This window comes from Eleutherodactylus coqui, chromosome 1 (assembly GCF_035609145.1).
Source record: "Eleutherodactylus coqui strain aEleCoq1 chromosome 1, aEleCoq1.hap1, whole genome shotgun sequence".
Taxonomy (NCBI): domain Eukaryota; kingdom Metazoa; phylum Chordata; class Amphibia; order Anura; family Eleutherodactylidae; genus Eleutherodactylus; species Eleutherodactylus coqui.
Window position 1 is genome coordinate 83628386 of NC_089837.1, and position 17950 is coordinate 83646335.

The window sequence follows — 17950 nt, forward strand, 5'->3', positions numbered from 1 at the left end:
CTTATTTTTGGGATAGGAAAAAGAGCGCTACAAAATCGCGCGACTTTGTAGCACCACAAAATTGCGATTTCGCACAGAACACAGCTGCAATATCACAGCGATTTTCTTGTGGCAATATCACTGTCGCCTGTGTGAAAGAGGCCTAATAAAAAAGGTTTTGAAATTTCCTAAACTGTATGCAGTTCCCGATGAGCAGTCTGGTGGGCATGCCGGACTGTTTCTTGCCAGGATGACTATCTGCTGCCCCTCTCTGCAACGTCCTCTATGTCATCAATGTGGTATTCCAACTCTAAGGCCAACTGCACACGGGTGGAAATCCCGCCGCGGAATTTCCCGCGGGATTTCCGCCACTGAAAGTTTGCATAGGAGTGCATTACAATACGCAATCCTATGCAGACGGCCGCGGTTAGGCCGCGCGAAATGTCGCGCGGCAAACAAACCGCGGCATGTCCTATTTTTGTGCGGGGCACGCACTCACCCGGCCACCGGCTCCGGTCTGCGCATGCGCCGGCTGCGCCGCAGCCGGCACATGAAAGAGCTGGGGCCGCCAGGCGCGGGAGAGTACGCGCTCGTCCCTGCAGGCTCTCGGGTCGGGTCCCGCGGCGAGAATTCTTGCTGCCGGATCCGACCTGCTCGTGTGCAGGCGGCCTTATGCATGTGTTGGGAGCCCCAGGATTGGTGCATGTGTGTCTTTTGTGGGCAGATTCAGTAAACTCAACAGAGTATGCACCAGTCCCTGCACTCCTGACGAATGCTCAAGAGTTGGAGTGCAAGGACTGGTAACTACCATTACCATATGGTACCATTACTACCATATACTCTACTAGTGATAAAGTAGCTATAATTTTATTTTAAGTGCACTGGAGCAAGAAAATTGGTTGAAAAGTTTACATAGCCTCTAATTCGGGGAGACATGAAGAAGTGTCATTCCATTAAATATTTTCAAAGTATAACCATTGCCTTTGACACGGGAGCCACGTTTAGTACCCTGTACTAAGTGTGAAGGGTCAGGCTAGGAGTAAGAGCTCTGATTTGACTGCAGAGAATGGTAAGGATGTCATCAATATGAACACCTGTCAGCAGATAGTGTTTTTTCTATTATTAATCACCCTAATGGCTAAATCTTAATGCCTTAATCCAATGCATCATCTGTAGAAGAAAACATATATTCTAAAGGTAAGACTCTTATAGCTGTGATGACTGTCAACTTAAATGTTCTGTTAGTAGTTACTCGGGTAAGAAATGGTTTTCGAAACATTTTATCTTAGCCAGTTACAATGTCACCTTTGGCAATATACCACTGTAAAAGGTTAATGAGCATTTTAATTTTTATTCTAGGTTTGACGCAGCAGTGAATACGAAAATTATGAAATAACCCTATATTCATAACTGCAATCAAATCCATTGTCTTTGATTTTTATCTTGTCTTGCCTACACTGTGGCTTCAGGGAAAGTTTTATGTAACAGCTCAAGATCAACTTGTGAAGGTTATTTTATTCTTTTTCAATAAATGTCATGTTATAAGTGTTTTGTAAGGTAATGTATGAACAGAACATCAAGAGACCTTTGTAATAAAAACTATATATTATGCTTTTACATAATAGCGTCTAGCATTAAGAACGTCAAGCACATAAAATATAGCATGTGTGAATTAACAATATGAACCCATACTGTACATGGAAAGCCATTGTGATAACTGCATTGCATAAACAATTGCCCAAGGCAAGACTTTTGTGTTGTAATAAAGCATAAAGTACATATAGGTGTATAGTCAATAAAAAGCTGAAGTTTTGTCATTGTTTTATTATAACATTCTACTGATATATAGGATCTATTAGTGCCTGGTTTGTCGCACAGAAGCTTATTACAATGGAGTGAATACATCTACAATTATATAAATCAAAAAGTAGAATGGGGTGCCTCAATGTCCCCCTGTTACATAAGACTAACTATGTTGTTGTACACTATCCTACCAAACGTAATGGAACACCTGAGCAAGAATCCCAAAGTAGTATTTATTTCCATATGTTAATGCTTAGTGGGGCTCCTCTGACTCTAATATCATTGGATACTCTCCATGGCATACTTCCTACTAACATCTGATACACTTCAGTTGGTATTTCCCTTCATCTATTCTGTAAACATCTGTTGAGTTCTCATAAAGAAGATGTATGCTGCTCATACTTCGTGACCCAACGTTCCACTTCATCCCAAAGATGTTGAGTAGGGTTCAGGTTGGGACTCTGTGTAGGGCAATCCAATCGTAGGACATCCATATCCTCATACTAAAACAGTGTTGGATTTGTCTTGCTGGAAGTATTGCTGGCCATTGTCAGAGTATTACCACATTGTCAACATCATAAGGTACGCCTCCGTGTTCATGGTTCTTGCCACAGCAACCAACAGACCGAGACCATGCCACGTAAAACATCCCCAGACCATAACGGAACCTCCACCGTATTTAACTGTTGGAACAACACACTCAGGCAAATGGCGTTCCCCAGGCTCCTCCCCAACCAACTAATTTGAAGACGGAGTAGTGTGATTCGTCACTCCACAAAATATTCTTCCATTGGTCAAATGTCCAATGACGGTGCTTCTTGCACCATTGTAGATGCATCTTTTTTGAGAGAACCTACCAGACACTTACTGGATGAATGGAGAGAAATACCTGCTGAAGAGTATCTGACATCAGTAGAAAGTATTCCACAAAGAGAATGCAATGTCATTAGAGCCAAAGGAGGCCCCACTAAGTATTAACATATGGAAATTTGATTCTTGCTCAGTTTTCCAATTGCAACGTTGTCCTCTTGGTAGGGTAGTGTACATGAGGGTGCTGAATCTTTGAACTTACTGCTGTGGGGTTATTGGTAAATAAAAGCTGCCTTGGAATTGAGGATACAGAATAAATAGGAACCACTGTATAGCACTTGTGAATTGTTGTAATCAGGCTCACACAACTAATGACAGCTGATACAGAAATTAAATCGTGATGATAAAAAACAGATAATAAATAGAAATGAGCGAGCACCAAAATGCTCAGGTGCTCAGTACTCTAGTCGAACTTTCTGTAATGCTCGAGAGCTTGTTTCAGGTAACGAACCCCATTGAAGTCAATGGGGGACTCGAGCATTTTTGTATGGGACCGATGCTCCGCATAGGGGATGATTTGTGAAACACCTGAAAACATCAGAGAGTCATGGAAACACCACAGAAACGGATAGGGAATGGCAGGGGCAGCATACATAGCTGCATCTGAGGCTCCCAGGTCCCACTATCAAGTCAAAATGGGGGCAAGAGCCTGGTGGTCACCCCCCCCCCCTCCCTATTTACTTGGGACAGACCCTCATTAGCAAGGCACACATGCTGGCACATCTTAGCTAAGCACCACACTAGCTGCAACCAAGGACAATCACCGTCTGCGGGTGACACTGCTGCCTCTTCTCCTGGGTTACATGCTGGCATTACTGTCCAACCCCCCGCACAACCCTGCGTCCACAGCGCACACAAAATATTCTCTGCGAAGCGTTCAGCTGGCCTCATGCCACACGCTCGCTTGATAGCCACACCACCCACATGTCGATATATAAGTGCGTCTGCGATGAGGAGGAACCGGAGACACACACTGCAGAGGGTTGGCAGGGCCAGGCAACGACCCTCTTTGAAAGTGTGGGCGATAGCCCACAATGCTGATGAGAATTGATGATAAATTGACATACGATCATAATTCCCATCCCATGCCACCTCCGTCACAAAATTGTCAGGAGCCGCAAATGTTGCCCTAAAGGGGACTCAGGTTCCAGAACTTCTACACATCTCTACAATGCAGCAGCGTATACTAACACCAAAGATTGGTTTGAAGCCGGAGGTGTCATAAAAGTAGCCACCACACGTATACAGTTACCCTGTGAAAGTCTCATGAAATCCGTTTCGATTCCTGTGAACGCTCTAATCCAGTATCTCGGATAACTGTCATAATTAGTAGCATGAGAGATAATGCATGCCGACTAACGCAGATCCCCAGACCCCAAGCAGGAGGAGGAGGTGGCATAATAAGCCCGAGAAACCATGACCGACTTCGAACCCACAATACTCTGTGTGGGAAGCACGTCAGCAGGCCCAGGGTCAGGCTCGGTCTCAGCCTCCACCTTGTGTGACCCAAGGTGCTGTGAGTTACATAGCTATGGTAAATCCATGTGTCCCCACACACTTCATTCTGTGTAAGTGTCAGATAGCAGAACACCGCAATGGGGGAAGCCTTCTGCGCCAAACCCAAGTTATTCAGTGTATTTGTACCAGATAGCTAAAACACTGCAATGGGAAATCTTTGTGCACCCACAGCATAGGCGAGCCCAGGGACAGTATTAAACAGGAAGAAAAGAGAGTGCCCAAACATGGCAGTTTTACCCCGCCCAGGACCTCAGCCCATACTTCTGTCCTAGTTAGTCAGTGTATTTGTGCCAGACAGGTAAAACAATGCAATGGGAAAGTTGTCTGCACCGTACCCAAGTCAGTCAGTGTATTTCTGCCAGATAGGTAAAACACCGCAATGGGAAGTCTTTGTGTACCCACAGCATAGGCGAGCGCATGAAACTCAAAGACGGTATTACACATAAAGAAATCAGAGTGCCCAAACATGGCAGAGTTTCACCCCGCCAAGGACCTCGGCCCACACTTCTGGCCTAGTCAGTCAGTGTATTTGTGCCAGATAGGTAAAACACCGCGATAGGAAGTCTTTGTGCACCCACAACATAGGCGAGCCCATGAAACTCAAAGACGGTATTACACATAAAGAAATCAGAGTGCCTAAACATGGCAGAGTTCACGCCGCCAAAGACCTCGGCCTCGGCCCACACCCTCAGTAATCGTGAGCATACAGCGGACTGGGATGCTAGTACAGCTGTGAACATCTCATTAAATCAGTTATGGTTGCTTTCATCGCTCCAAAGACTGGATGAACCACCAAGAGGTTCCACAAGCCAAACCTGGCACAATTGATTCTCCCCCCCCCCCCCCCAGGACCTCGGCCTCTGCCCACACCCTCAGTAATCGTGGACCTAAAGCGGACTCGGATACTAGTACAGCTGTGAACGTCTCAATAATTCAGTAACGCTCCTTTTGTTTGGCCCAAATCAGTGTCTCAGATAACTGTGGTAACACGAGAGCAAATACATGTTGCCCAGAACTGATCACCAGACCCCAAGCAGGAGGAGGAAGTGGCATAATACGGCCGAGAAACCATGACCGAGGTAGGACCCGCAATACTCTGTGTGGGAAGTATGTGAGCGGGCCCAGGGTCAGGCTCAGTCCCAGTCTCCCCCTTGTGTGACCCAAGGTGCCGTGAGTTATATAGCTATGGGAAATCCATGTGTCTCCACACACTTCATTCTGTGCATGTGTCAATCATCTGAACACTGCTATGGGAAACCTTTGTGCACCCACAGTATAGGCGGACCCCAGAAACTTTTCTGTTGCAAGAGCATAGACGAACCCCTCAAACCTTTCAGTAGAAAGTGTATAGGCAGACCCCTGGAACTTTTCTATTGCAAGGGTATAGGTGAACCCCGCAAACCTTTTAGTAGCAAGTGTATAGGCAAATTGTGATATGAATCTGGGGAGCCCAGAAACTTGACTCTCTCCTAATCCCTCAGCAGCCGGCTGTGATTCACCCTGCCCAGGAACTCGGCCTGTGCCCACACCCTCACTTGGACGCCTCCGTCCACTCCTCGACCCTTACCCCTACTCCTCAACATGGCGGATTAAGGATAGAGCAGGGCCCAAATAAATTACCCCAATGTACAGCGCTGACAACTGTGGCTAATTCACTGCACACAGAGACTTGTAGATAGCGGAGGCTCTATGCTGTGACTTGAAAGAATTAACCCACTGTCTTGCGTTGATACCTAGGGGTAATTTACCGCTCACAGAGACTTGTAGATAAGAGAGCCTGTATGGAGTGGGAGAAGACTCTAAAGCCAGTGGATAGTGCTGGTAACTGCGGCTATCTCAACCTCCCCAAGGAAGGGGGATTGTGAGATGCTCTGCACAGTGGTAAAGCTGAAATACTTTGCACTGGCCTAGGAAATATTAGAGTACTGTTTCACGGTGAGACTTCTGTCTAATGCACGGAAGACTGAGAACGGTATAACTGAAAGGCTTTGCAGTGGCCTAGTAAATATTAGAGTACTGTTTCACGGTAAGACCTCGGTCTAATGCACTGCAGACTGACAACGGTATAAATGAAATGGTTTGCAGTGGCCTAGGAAATATTAGAGTACTGTTTCACGGTGAGACCTCAGTCCAATACACTGCAGACTGAGAAAAGTATGACTGTAATGCTCTGCACAGGCCTAGAAGCTTAAAAAAAGGGCACACTACTGCTTCCAGCCAGCCACAACTATAATGCACACGGTGAGGAGTAGCCCTAAGAAGAACCATTGGGGTTCTTGTAGAGAGGATCCTGTAAAACTTTCCCTATCTCAGCAGCTCTGTCACTAAACTCTGCGTAATGCACTGCAGACTGGGAACAGTATAACTGAAATGGTTTGCAGTGGCCTAGGAAATATTAGAGCACTGTTCCACGGTGAGACCTCTGCGTAATGCACTGTAGACTGAGAACGGTATAACTAATGCTCTGCACAGGCCTAGATGCTTTAAAAAAAAAAGGAGGGTGCACTACTGCTCCCAGCCAGCCACAACTATAATGCACCCGGTGAGGAGTAGCCCTAAGAAGGACCGTTGGGCTTCTTGTAGAGAGGATTACAACTGTAAAACTTTCCCTATCTCAGCTGCTCTGTCCCTAAACTCTGCGTAATGCACTGCAGACTGACAACGGTATAACTGAAATGGTTTGCTGTGGCCTAGGAGATATTAGAGTACTGTTTCACAGTGAGACCTCGGTCTAATGCACTGCAGACTGAGAACGGTATAACTGTAATGCTCTACATAGGCCTTAATGCGTTAAAAAAAAGAAGGGTGCACTACTGCTCCCAGCCAACCACAACTATATTGCACACGATGAGGAGTAGCCCTAAGAAGGACCGTTGGGGTTCTTGTAGAGAGGATCCCGACTGTAAAACTTTCCCTATCTCAGCAGCGCTGTCACTAAACTCTGCCTAATGCACTGCAGACTTAGAATGCTATAGCTGTAATGCTCTGCAGAGGGATAGATGCTTTAAAAAAAAATTGATGCACTACTGCTCCCAGCCAGCCACAACTGTAATACACACGATGAGGAGTAGCCCTAAGAAGGACTGTTGGGGTTCTTGATGAGATTATCCTATGCTAACACTATCCCTATATCAGCAGCAGCACTTTCCCTAACCTCTGCCAGCATGCGTCTGAGGCGAGCCGTGGGCGGGACCAGTTTAAGTACTCGGCGGTCACCTCATCCCTAATAATAAACACAATTTTAGCAAGGATACTTGGGGGAGTAAAGTCCAAACAGTAAATGTTAAGTCAATTGGACCAAGGGAATCTGGTTGGAATGTTGTATGATAAGCCAAAGATTCAGATGTCGAGCTGTGAACACCCTTTGAAATTTATATTCTACTAGCCCGGGTCCCTGATGCAGAATGCGTGCCATAGAAAACCTGATATTTAAGAAAGAAAAGATGATAACAGAACGTATGCATAAATACGTCGAAGGGCACCTATGCTGATTAATGCTATGTTAATTCTGCCAAAAGAATAGGGTGGGTGCATTTTATGGCACTTGCTATGTGTTTACAGAATTTGGCACAATTTTATTGCATAACCTTTCAGCCTCTTGGGTAAATGTTGAGCGCAATCAGAAAAAAATATTTTATTTTGGTACATCTTAGTTGGATAACATTTTTTGTACGGCTGTGAATGCAGAAGTTCAGCCACTCGGTAAAAAAAACACCTCCGCACGAACTCTCAAGTAAATTTTGAGTCAAACAAATTCCCATTTTAGTGCATCTACGTGAATTTTGGCACATCTAGCATGAATTATAGCACATCTCAGCTTCTTATGCCTCCTCATTTTGGTGCATTTCGAAAATTTTGGTAGTGTCTACTAGTTTTTCTGGCGCTTCTAAATATTCTCTACATTTACAAGCGCCTTTCACCCCCTTCATAAATATGCCGTAGATTATACATGTTGGGAACTAGTAAAAAACTGGCACAAATTACGGCTTTCTTTATAAATAAGCACCTGTGTTTCTAAGTGATTTAGCATTTACGCCGAGCTGAGACTAGAATATCTAATGCTGAAGACAAAGTCATTATTTCTTATTAGTGTTCAGCGATTGAAATATTTGGGTCAGGAGTACCTGACCTGATGTTCAAAAAATAATTGTGATTCGAAAACATCCAATTCTGACTCCCATTCATTTCAATGGAAGTAAAACTCTGGCTCAGTTGTCTTATAGTACTAAGGTCCTAGGTTCAAATCCCAAAAGAAAGTAACATCTGCATGGACATTGAAAAATTCCATCCAGATAATGTCCTCCTTAGTTATCCATAGTTAGATCTGAACCTTCAACTGCAGCACTGCGAAGTAGCAGCACTAACAACTGAGCCATCACACTTGTTTGTTCTGTTCCAGAAGAGACAAAGAACAGCAAGGATAAACACAAAAAGAACAGAAAAATCTCATACATATGTTGCTCTTAGTCAGATTTAAACATAGAACTCCAGCACTACTAACAACTGAGTAGCAGTGCTAACAACTAAGCCACCACACTTGTCTATCCCATCCCAGAGAAGCAGAATAACAGTAGCAAGAATAAACACAAAGAGAATGTAAAAAAAAAACCATCCAGATTTGGCCCTTGGTCAGTTTTGAACATAGAACTGGAGTACAGCAGTGCTAACAGCTGTGTCACCACACTTGATCTTCTTTTTCTAATTGAGGAGCTGGAGAAACACAACAAGAGACGTCCATGCAAATGTTGTCCTTGGACAGACTTGAACCTGTAAGTCCAGCACTGTAATGCACCAGTGCTAATGACTGAGGCGCCATGCTTGTTTTCTTTTCTTCTCCTTCTTCCTCCTTAGGGCGAGCACCCACTGGCGTTTTTTTACCTGCGTTTTGCGTTTTTCCTGCACAGGCATAGAGATAACATGTGTTCCTGTCCACTGGCGTTTTTTTTGCGTTGCGTTTGCGTTTTTAACATAGGAACTGTCAGTTGCATATGTGTCCTTATTTTTCTCCTAATGCACCCATGAAAAAGCCGCAAAAAAAACGCGAAAACGCCGCGAAAAACGCGCGGAAAAATCGCGGGAAACGCGGCGAAAACGCTGCGTTTTTTTCCCGCGGAAAACGCAAACGCCAGTGGGTGCTCGCCCTTAGGAGAGGGAAAAGAAAAAGAAAGTGAAGAAGAAGGAGGAGAAGTATAATAAGGAGAAGGAAGAGGAGGAGGGGAAAGAGAAGAATGAAAGGAGAATAAAAAGTTTTCCTTATTTTTCTTCCTTTCCTCCTGCAGAGAAGAAGAAGCAGGAGGAAGAAGAATGAAGTAGCTTTGTAGCTCAGTTCCTTGCACTATTGCCTTGTAACACTAGGTTTCCAGGTTCATAGCTGATTATGGATAACCTCTGCATGGAGTTTGTATGTTCTCTTTGAGTTTATTATTCGTTTTCATCTTCTCCTTCTCTAGAGAATGGAGAAGAAAGAAGTGGGGTGGCTCAGTTGTTAGCACTGCTGCCTTGCAGTACTGGAATTCTAGCTTCACATCTGTACAACAGTAACATCTGGAGAGTATTTATATGTTCTTTTTGTCTTTATTCTTCATGTTCTTCTCCTTTTCTGAGAAGTTGCAGGTCCAAATCTGGCCAAGGGCAACATTTGGATGGATTTTTTTTTCGGTTCTGTTTGTGTTTCTTTTTCCTGCTTTTTCCCTCCTCATCTGGAGCAGAACTGATAAGTGTGGTAGTTCAGTTGTTAGCACCAATGCTTTATAGTGCTGAAGTTGAAGGTTCAAATCTTGCCAAGAGCAACATCTGGAAGGTGTTCTTTCTTTTCACTTTGTGTTCAGGACGAGTAACACAATTTCTTATTACTAACTGAAATAGCGTTAAATATGACACCACTTGTAGTCATTGTATTATATTCTTAATCACATTTTTGACATGCGATTGAGGTACTGCTTATACTTGTTCTTTTCCCTTAATAGTACATATTTTTACAGATCTTTATAATCAAGAAGGAACTGACTTTGACAAGCTGTTTAATTCTATACAATACCATCAATGGAGAACAGTAATATGAAATGTCACTATGAGAAATACGAATAAATCATCACCCTGTACTGTTTTACTCGGCTGAGTGATACTTTTTCACCCTCTTAGTAATTTATGATAAAAGAAAACTTTTTGCTCCCATTCAATGCATTGCAATTGAGAAATAAAGCAAAAGAGTCCATTTAAACTGACACGCTTGGCCAACAAAAGACACACAGAGAAATTCTATAAAAGTGCAGAGTTATACACTGTAGAAGACAATATTTCTGTAATATAGCTGAATTACTAAAGTACAGCTAGAAGTTTACTCCAGCTACAGTTAATGCTCAAGAAAAATGAAAGATTGCGATTAAAGGGGTTATGTCAAGATTTTAAGTTTTCCGGTATAGAAGATAATTGTCTGACTGCTGGGGTCCGACTGTTGGAACTAAAAAGTAAAATTCCATGCCCCCCATAAAGTGCAGTTGTGGTCAAGCATGCATGCTTCTGCTCCATTCATCTCTATGGGACTGCTGAAAAGAGGCTGACTGCCTCCACAGAAAGCAGCAAGAACGTGTATGCTCAAACCCCACCACAGTCATACAGTGGAAAATGACACTCAATATCTGTACTGGTTCCAGGAATTGGACCCCTATCAATCAGACAATTAACCCCTATGTTAGAGGATAAGATAAAATCTTGGAAGGACCTCTTTAAACCTGGACTTATAGGTGCTTGTAAATCAAGGATTTACCTTAAGGCCTATTTAGACTCAACGATTCTCGCTCAAAATTCACTCAAAGATGACTTTTGAGCAAGAATCGTTGGGTCTCAACACGCGGCCATCGTGCAGTTTTCATTAACGATTTGCTCATAGTTGTCTTTCAGCAAGCTGAAAGACAATGATGAGTGCTCCGTGAACACAGCAGGAGTATGCAGAAAACAGCGCTCCAGCTGTGTTCTGCATACCCCGCTCGGAGCGCTCAGCTGTATACCAGCTGAGAACTGCAAGAAGACAACAGCTGTATGCACAAGATAGTGGTTCCTGCATACAGCATGAGCCTTCATTTACACACTTATGCAAAGTGAACGCTCGAAACTGTCACTCAATCTGCCGTTTGAGCAAATTTTGAGAGATCATCTTGCTGTGTAAATGCACACAATGATTCTCGCTGAAAAGATGTCTTTTGAGTGAATTTTGAGCGATAATCGTTGTGCCTAAATGGACCCTTACCTGTTACTTCCACCTACTGTACTTGGTGCCTATGATCTTAAATTAAACAATGTCATTGTATGTAGAGGAGAAATGTAATATATCTTCTAGAAATTTTTAAATTGGTTCAACCAGTGGTGTACCTCCTATAAAGGCAAGGAAGTCTGTCTAAAATTGAGCGGGAAGGGGCTAACATTGAACGCTGCTTCCATAAAAATATCCCATTTAAATTTTTGAAAGTGCAGAGCAGGACTTGACTGAAGATGGTCTCAGCCCCTAGGCAAAACTAGTTCTTGGGCCCATAACCAGCCACTTTAGTTATGGCATAGATGTAGCAATTGTTAACATGACTTCTGAATTGTTTTAACCTCATTTACACCATTGGAATACATTATAGTTGTATTGTCATAATGTATTACATTTCAAATTAATGATTGCTACATCTGTACATTAGAGCCAAGTTAGCACAATGCCTTTTGGAGTAGTTTATCATCTCATTTCTTCCATCTTAATTTCTTGACCTGTAGTTTCTAATATTAACATTTTGAGGTAAATATGACTTTTTTTGTAAAAATTGAAAAATCTTTATTTTACTTATTTGTACTTTTTATTAGTCTCCATAGGATACTTGTATTTGCAATTGCTTGATTAATAATACAATATATTTCAACACTTCAGTATTTCAGTAAATTGCATTTGAACAGTCATTGTATTAAGCTCTGCCAAAGGCAAGGCTTAATAGGCAAACAACCATGATAGGCCTAAAGCCAGTCCCTCTGTTGGACAATTTAAATGCAACTGTTAGGATTAACAGCAACCTCTAAATGGTTAATGGCTGGCATTGGAGTTATATTCGATACTATGGTTAGAAACCCGCTGTCACAAACAGCACAGCTCCCGACCCGCCTCCATAGAAACCCTACATAGGGGTACATGAAATGTTGCCAAGGGGTTAAAAAACACACAAAGCTGCAAATAGTATAAAATATAAAAATAAACACTACTGAACTCTTGTTTTCCTGGTGATCCATGTTTTGCTGGCGTTCTCACAGACATCTCATGTTTACAAGTGACCAGCATGTGACCGCTGCAGCTAATCAGTGGCCACAGAAGTCACATGCCATATTACTAGCATAACCACTGAGTAATGGGAGGCATGATGAAAGTAGTACAGTACATGATTGCTGTAGCCACTAATTGGATGCAGCGGTCACATGCTGGCCACTTATAAACAAAGACTGATGTTACGTCTAGTTCTTACATGAACTAGAGAACTACCAACAGGACTTGTGGACAAGCATAGCTCAACAACTAACAAACACCCAAAATACTCACCTACCAAACCTGCACTCATATACAGATGGAACGGCTACAGTACGTACGAGGTATTGGTTTGAATTTTGGCCAATATACTTAATCCTATGACAAGGGTCTTCGTTGTCTCATGGGTCCCTAGTCTAACGAGACAACTACCCTGTGAGTCCTGCCTGCAAGTGAGATGATTGTTCCAATAGGGACAGCCCCACACGGGAACCTAAGGGTCTGGCTCACCCTAGATGGAAAACAATCCAAGCAGAACAGGATATAGTTCACACCAACACACAAGGGAATGCATACTACATGGAATAGGACTGTTCACACCACATGTCCAGCCACGTAGAACGCATCACTGTTCACACCAATACACACTTAACAGAACTGTTGACACCACATGTCTGGCCACCTGCACAGAGGCACAGAACATGTCACTGTTCACACCTCCCGAACAATATGCATGAATGCAAACACAAGGGTATTGTGAGGGAACTGAGGAAACCAGCACCCTCAAGCCAGAGGCACTGGTATTTATATGCAGTCTGATGGTGATTGGCTGACTGGAGAACTCAAACATCCCACACCTGTGCAGTGTGCTCCTGGAAACCCATAGAACTACAGCCTCCAGGAGCACAACCTGACAGCACCTCCCCTCTGGAGTCCTAGAGCATAAAAAAAAATAGAAACTCCTAAAACAGACACCCCATCATACAGGAGGGAGTGAACTATTGTGCATTTCTAAACAGAACTACTGCGCCTTACACAAATGGCTGCAGTCACAGTAGTCTGCAAAGAAAGCACACTAACCCATATGGGAATAAAGATGCAACCTCCCCTACTGTCACAATGTCGCATAGGACTTATCCATACGGGCTAGTACAGGACGTATATGTGTCACAGCAGGGGAAGAATAAAACACGGGTACACAACAGACCCACTTTATCAAGACATAAAGACCACTGCATGTGGTCAAAATGTCGTGTCTTTTTGTGGATCAATTAAAGATGCATCTCATGTGATGGAAATATTTAGCACCTTCTATGCTGCTCTCGGACAATTTCTTACGTTGACTATTTTGGATTTTGGGTCAAGATCCCTCCATTGAGCGTGCATTTTTCTACATGTTCTATTTATTGGTATGCTGTTTTGGGCTGCTCACTGAACAATTATTTGTGGATTATGCTGTACATCCATGTGACTGCTGCACTCAGTCACTGGCCTTAGGGTCTTGTGCTGTACATGCAAACCTCACTGCTGAGGCCAGGGATTGGCTTCAACAATCATATACTGAGGCGAATGGGGTCACTTCTGAATCCGTGTTACAACTCACAAGATTCATCCTCACACATAATTATTTCTCCTTTGGCAAAAAGATATTCCTGCAACTCACCGTAACCGCCATGCGCAGTAAAATTGCACCGCAATCCACTGGCCTTCTTGCACTATATTGATGACATCATAATCATCTGGACCAACACCAAAGAAAAACTAATAAAATTCCATGAGAGATTCAATGCATTTCACCCCACCATAAACCTGAAATTAGGCTATTCGTATACCGAAATCAACTTTTTGGACACCACGATACAAATTTCAAACAACTCAATATAGACATCCCTATACCGGAAACTGATTGATGAGTCCACATACCTCAGATAGGTCAGCTTCCACCCTAAACACATCAAAAGGTCAATCGTTTACAGCCAGGCCATCAGATCCACCTGGATCTGCTCCAACCCAACAGACAGAGAGAAACATCTTAAAAGGACATTTTTAAATAAGGGCTACCACCCCACCTCAATTGATGACCAATTTACCAGAGCACCAGAATATCCAGAAAGCAACTACTCCAATACACAGAAAAGGAAGGAAACAATCGTGCACCTCTAATAGGGATCTACAATTCACAGCTAGAGGTACTAAGGAAAACCACAAAGAAACTCCATTATACCCTACACAAGGATGACCATCTTAAAATCATATTCCCAGACCTTCCCCTTCTGTGTTACAGGCAACCTCCAAATTGAGGAACTTTATAGTCAGGAGTGCATTGCCCCCTGACACACAAAAAGGACTTATCTGTTACGTCCAACCTGAACGCGCTGTATCTGTCACTCGCAGATCTACCAAAAATTCGAATAAACAACAAAACAAGAATGGAACAAAAATATGGGAAAAACTGGCCCTATGCAAACAAACTCTGGGAAGGGCCTTCATGAAAGCAGGACAATTGCACCGATAATGACGGCCCCAACAACGTACCTCGGACTCTAGTTGACCCTACATGGGGAAAGGGAACAAAACCAGAAAACCAAAATAAACAAAGGAAACAAATGCAGTGCTTAATTTTAGATGCAGCAACTAAAGACAATCCAGCAGGAATCTACAGACTGCTAGCCCAGTTAGGGACAGACCGAGAATCAACTGCATTTCAGCCAAGTAATCATCCACAGGCACAACCAAGCATGTCACACTAAATAGCAAACCCACTGAGACAGAAGATGTAGAAACATCTCCAAAACCAAGACGGCAATCCCAGAACCACCACAACATTATCCCTGTAATGTAAGGAGCTGCAAAATCTGCTCACGTTTGCAGACTACGGACAGGATATCTGTTGGGGGCCTTTATGTTGGAGAAACAGGACAAAAACTTAAAGCGAGGATGAGGTCTCATCATCACACAATTAAACAGAGCAAGACAGAATTCCCTTTGGCGGAGCACTTTTCTAGTCACAGACATGACATAGAAGATATGAAAGTTATTATATTGAAAGGCAATTTCAAGTAACAAAGCCATAGAAGAATCTGAGAATATAAATTTTTAAAAACTTTTGACACTTTCAATAGAGGGCTAAATTCTTCACGAGGATTCATGCGTGACTGGGAAGTATGAAAAATCTATAGCACAGGTAACACTGCTGGCCTGGTGACCCCCCAACACTAATTCAGAGACCATAAAACGTTTACACTCTTCTCTTATAAGTGACTTTAAAGATGTTTGTATTTCTGTTGTAGTATTCTTTTAAGTGCAAATTAATCACATCATGTCTGTGCCTTGTCATAAGTATGTGTGTATAAATATGCATGTCTCCTCTGATCTATTTCATTTAAGCCTGAAGCAGAACCCTGCATAGGTTCAAAAGCTCGCTATAACATCATGTATTTTTGTTATTAAAAGGTATCATATCCACAAGATTACATGGTTTCTCTTGCTGGGAACAATCACATTTTTAACCCATAGTTTGTGATGTCTTATGTCACAAACATTTAGAAAACACCTGTGAGTAGCTTTAAACATTAGGCTTGTGGCCATAAAAACGATTTATTAGAAAATTCCCATTATACATTAAAACCTGTGATTCTGCATTATTCTTCTTTGCATGAAATCAGTCAACCTAATTCAAATCAAGTAACATTAACATTTTTCCATACACAAAGAACACTAAGATTTATTTATTTTTTGCTCTAGTTTTGTGTTTCCTAGGTCACATGTAACTGGTAATGTTCTTTTATTGAGTCATAACTTTGGTTTTGTACCAATTGAGTTGGTATTTTTGCTAGACCTATATCCTATGTAGCATATCACTGCACAAATCACACCCAATCATAGCAGAATGTAAACAAATGTGCCATGCAACCTCTAGAGGTCATGGGAAAACCAATGGAGATGTTTTGTTTGTATGATTGTCTCCTGTAGAAAACAGAAAGTATACAGTACTCAGCTTTCCAGGCAGCTCCAGACTTGCAAAAACAAACAGATGCATGCGCCATACGCAATGACACATTTGTTTGCATTCTGCCACAATTGGGTGTGATATGTGCAGTGATATGCATCCTCGTTGTTACAAAGCCTCAGTTATGACTCAATAAAAGTGCAATACCTGTTCTATGCAATCTAGGCAACAGAAAACTAGCATTAAATTCCTTGGAACAAAAAAAATGCTACAAAATATTTACGGCATTTCCTTATGTGAAGCAATATACATGTACTAGTGACAAGCAGGGGTCCATTTTAGATGTGCATGCAGTTTATCAGGCAGAGCACTTACATTTGAACTTTGCTTATGTCCACTAATACAGATAATGTCTTGCTTTTGGATTGTCAGTGCTTCCTTAGTAAGTCTGAGTCGTACATCACAGGCATTCTCTGAACCTTCATTATACAGTTGTGCAAAACCAGTTTTAGTCTGCGGATAGAAAAAAAGTGAAATTGATAAAACAATGCACTAAAACAAGGTATGCAAAAGATAAATTCCTGTTTTACAACGTAACAAATGCAATTTAAGCAATTTGATCTAATTGGTTCTACATATAATAATGTACTCAGTCTTTATTATGTCTAAAGCAACATATAGCTAAATTTCAAATTAATGCCTTCCAGTATACTATAAACCATGGTATGGTTTAAAGGGGACCTGGGACTTTCTGTCAGCAGCATGTTATGAAGTAGGAGGAGCGGGGTAGATTAATATGCTGTATATTGAATGGACACTTTATTAAAGACACCTGTCCCTTCATGATTGGAGCTTTCCTGTGTGAAAACTAGACCTGTGACCTCAGAGTGAAACATAGAATTAAGTGAACAAGTTTTCCATGAGTTAGTTTTAGTGGGAATCCATGTTAGAATGGGAAAATTGAGCAATCTGAGCGACTTACAACGAGGCCTAGTCATTGGCGCTAGACTATCAGGGGTCAGAATTACAAAAATTGTCAAGCTTATGGGTTTTTATCATGCAACAGTGTGGAAAGTATACTAAGACTGTTATGATTGATGGAAAACATCCAATGAAATGGCATCCTGTGGGCATAGCTTATCAGCAAAAGGGGTCAGAGGAGGTTGTCAAAAATCATTCTCATAAACATGCGGTGCACAATCACGCAAATTGCAACCAAATACAATGCTGGTTCTCCAACAAACATGTCCAAATGCACATAGTGCAGATGGGCTAAAATAGCAGACAACCACTTTGACTGCCATTGCTGTTTCAAAGAAACAGAAATGCAAGGCTCCAGTGGGCAAAAAAGGCACTAAACTGTATCACTGAGCAGTGGAAAAAACATCTTCTGGTCCTATGAAGCCAGATTTCTGTTAGATCATGCTGATGGTTGGGTCAGGAGTTGGTTCAAGCAGTTTAAATTGATGAACCCTTCCTCTCAGGTAACAACAGTACAAGCTATTGGAGGTAAAATAATGGTGTGTGAAATGTTTTTGGCACACCCTGGGTCCTCTAATACTTGT

At 42.4% G+C, this 17950-nt stretch overlaps 1 protein-coding gene across 1 annotated transcript in view; it reads right to left on the reverse strand.

Annotated features, from left to right (window-relative positions):
- SNTG2 (syntrophin gamma 2) overlaps window positions 1–17689 on the reverse strand; it is a 202949-nt gene extending 185260 nt beyond the window's left edge. Inside the window, exons 1-2 of the mRNA XM_066596680.1 lie at window positions 17630–17689; window positions 16761–16898 (exon numbers count right to left, since the gene is read on the reverse strand). Of these exons, the coding sequence (XP_066452777.1) occupies window positions 16761–16898; window positions 17630–17689 (198 nt within the window). The remainder of the gene's footprint in view (window positions 1–16760; window positions 16899–17629) is intronic.
- Window positions 17690–17950: the final 261 nt, after the last annotated feature.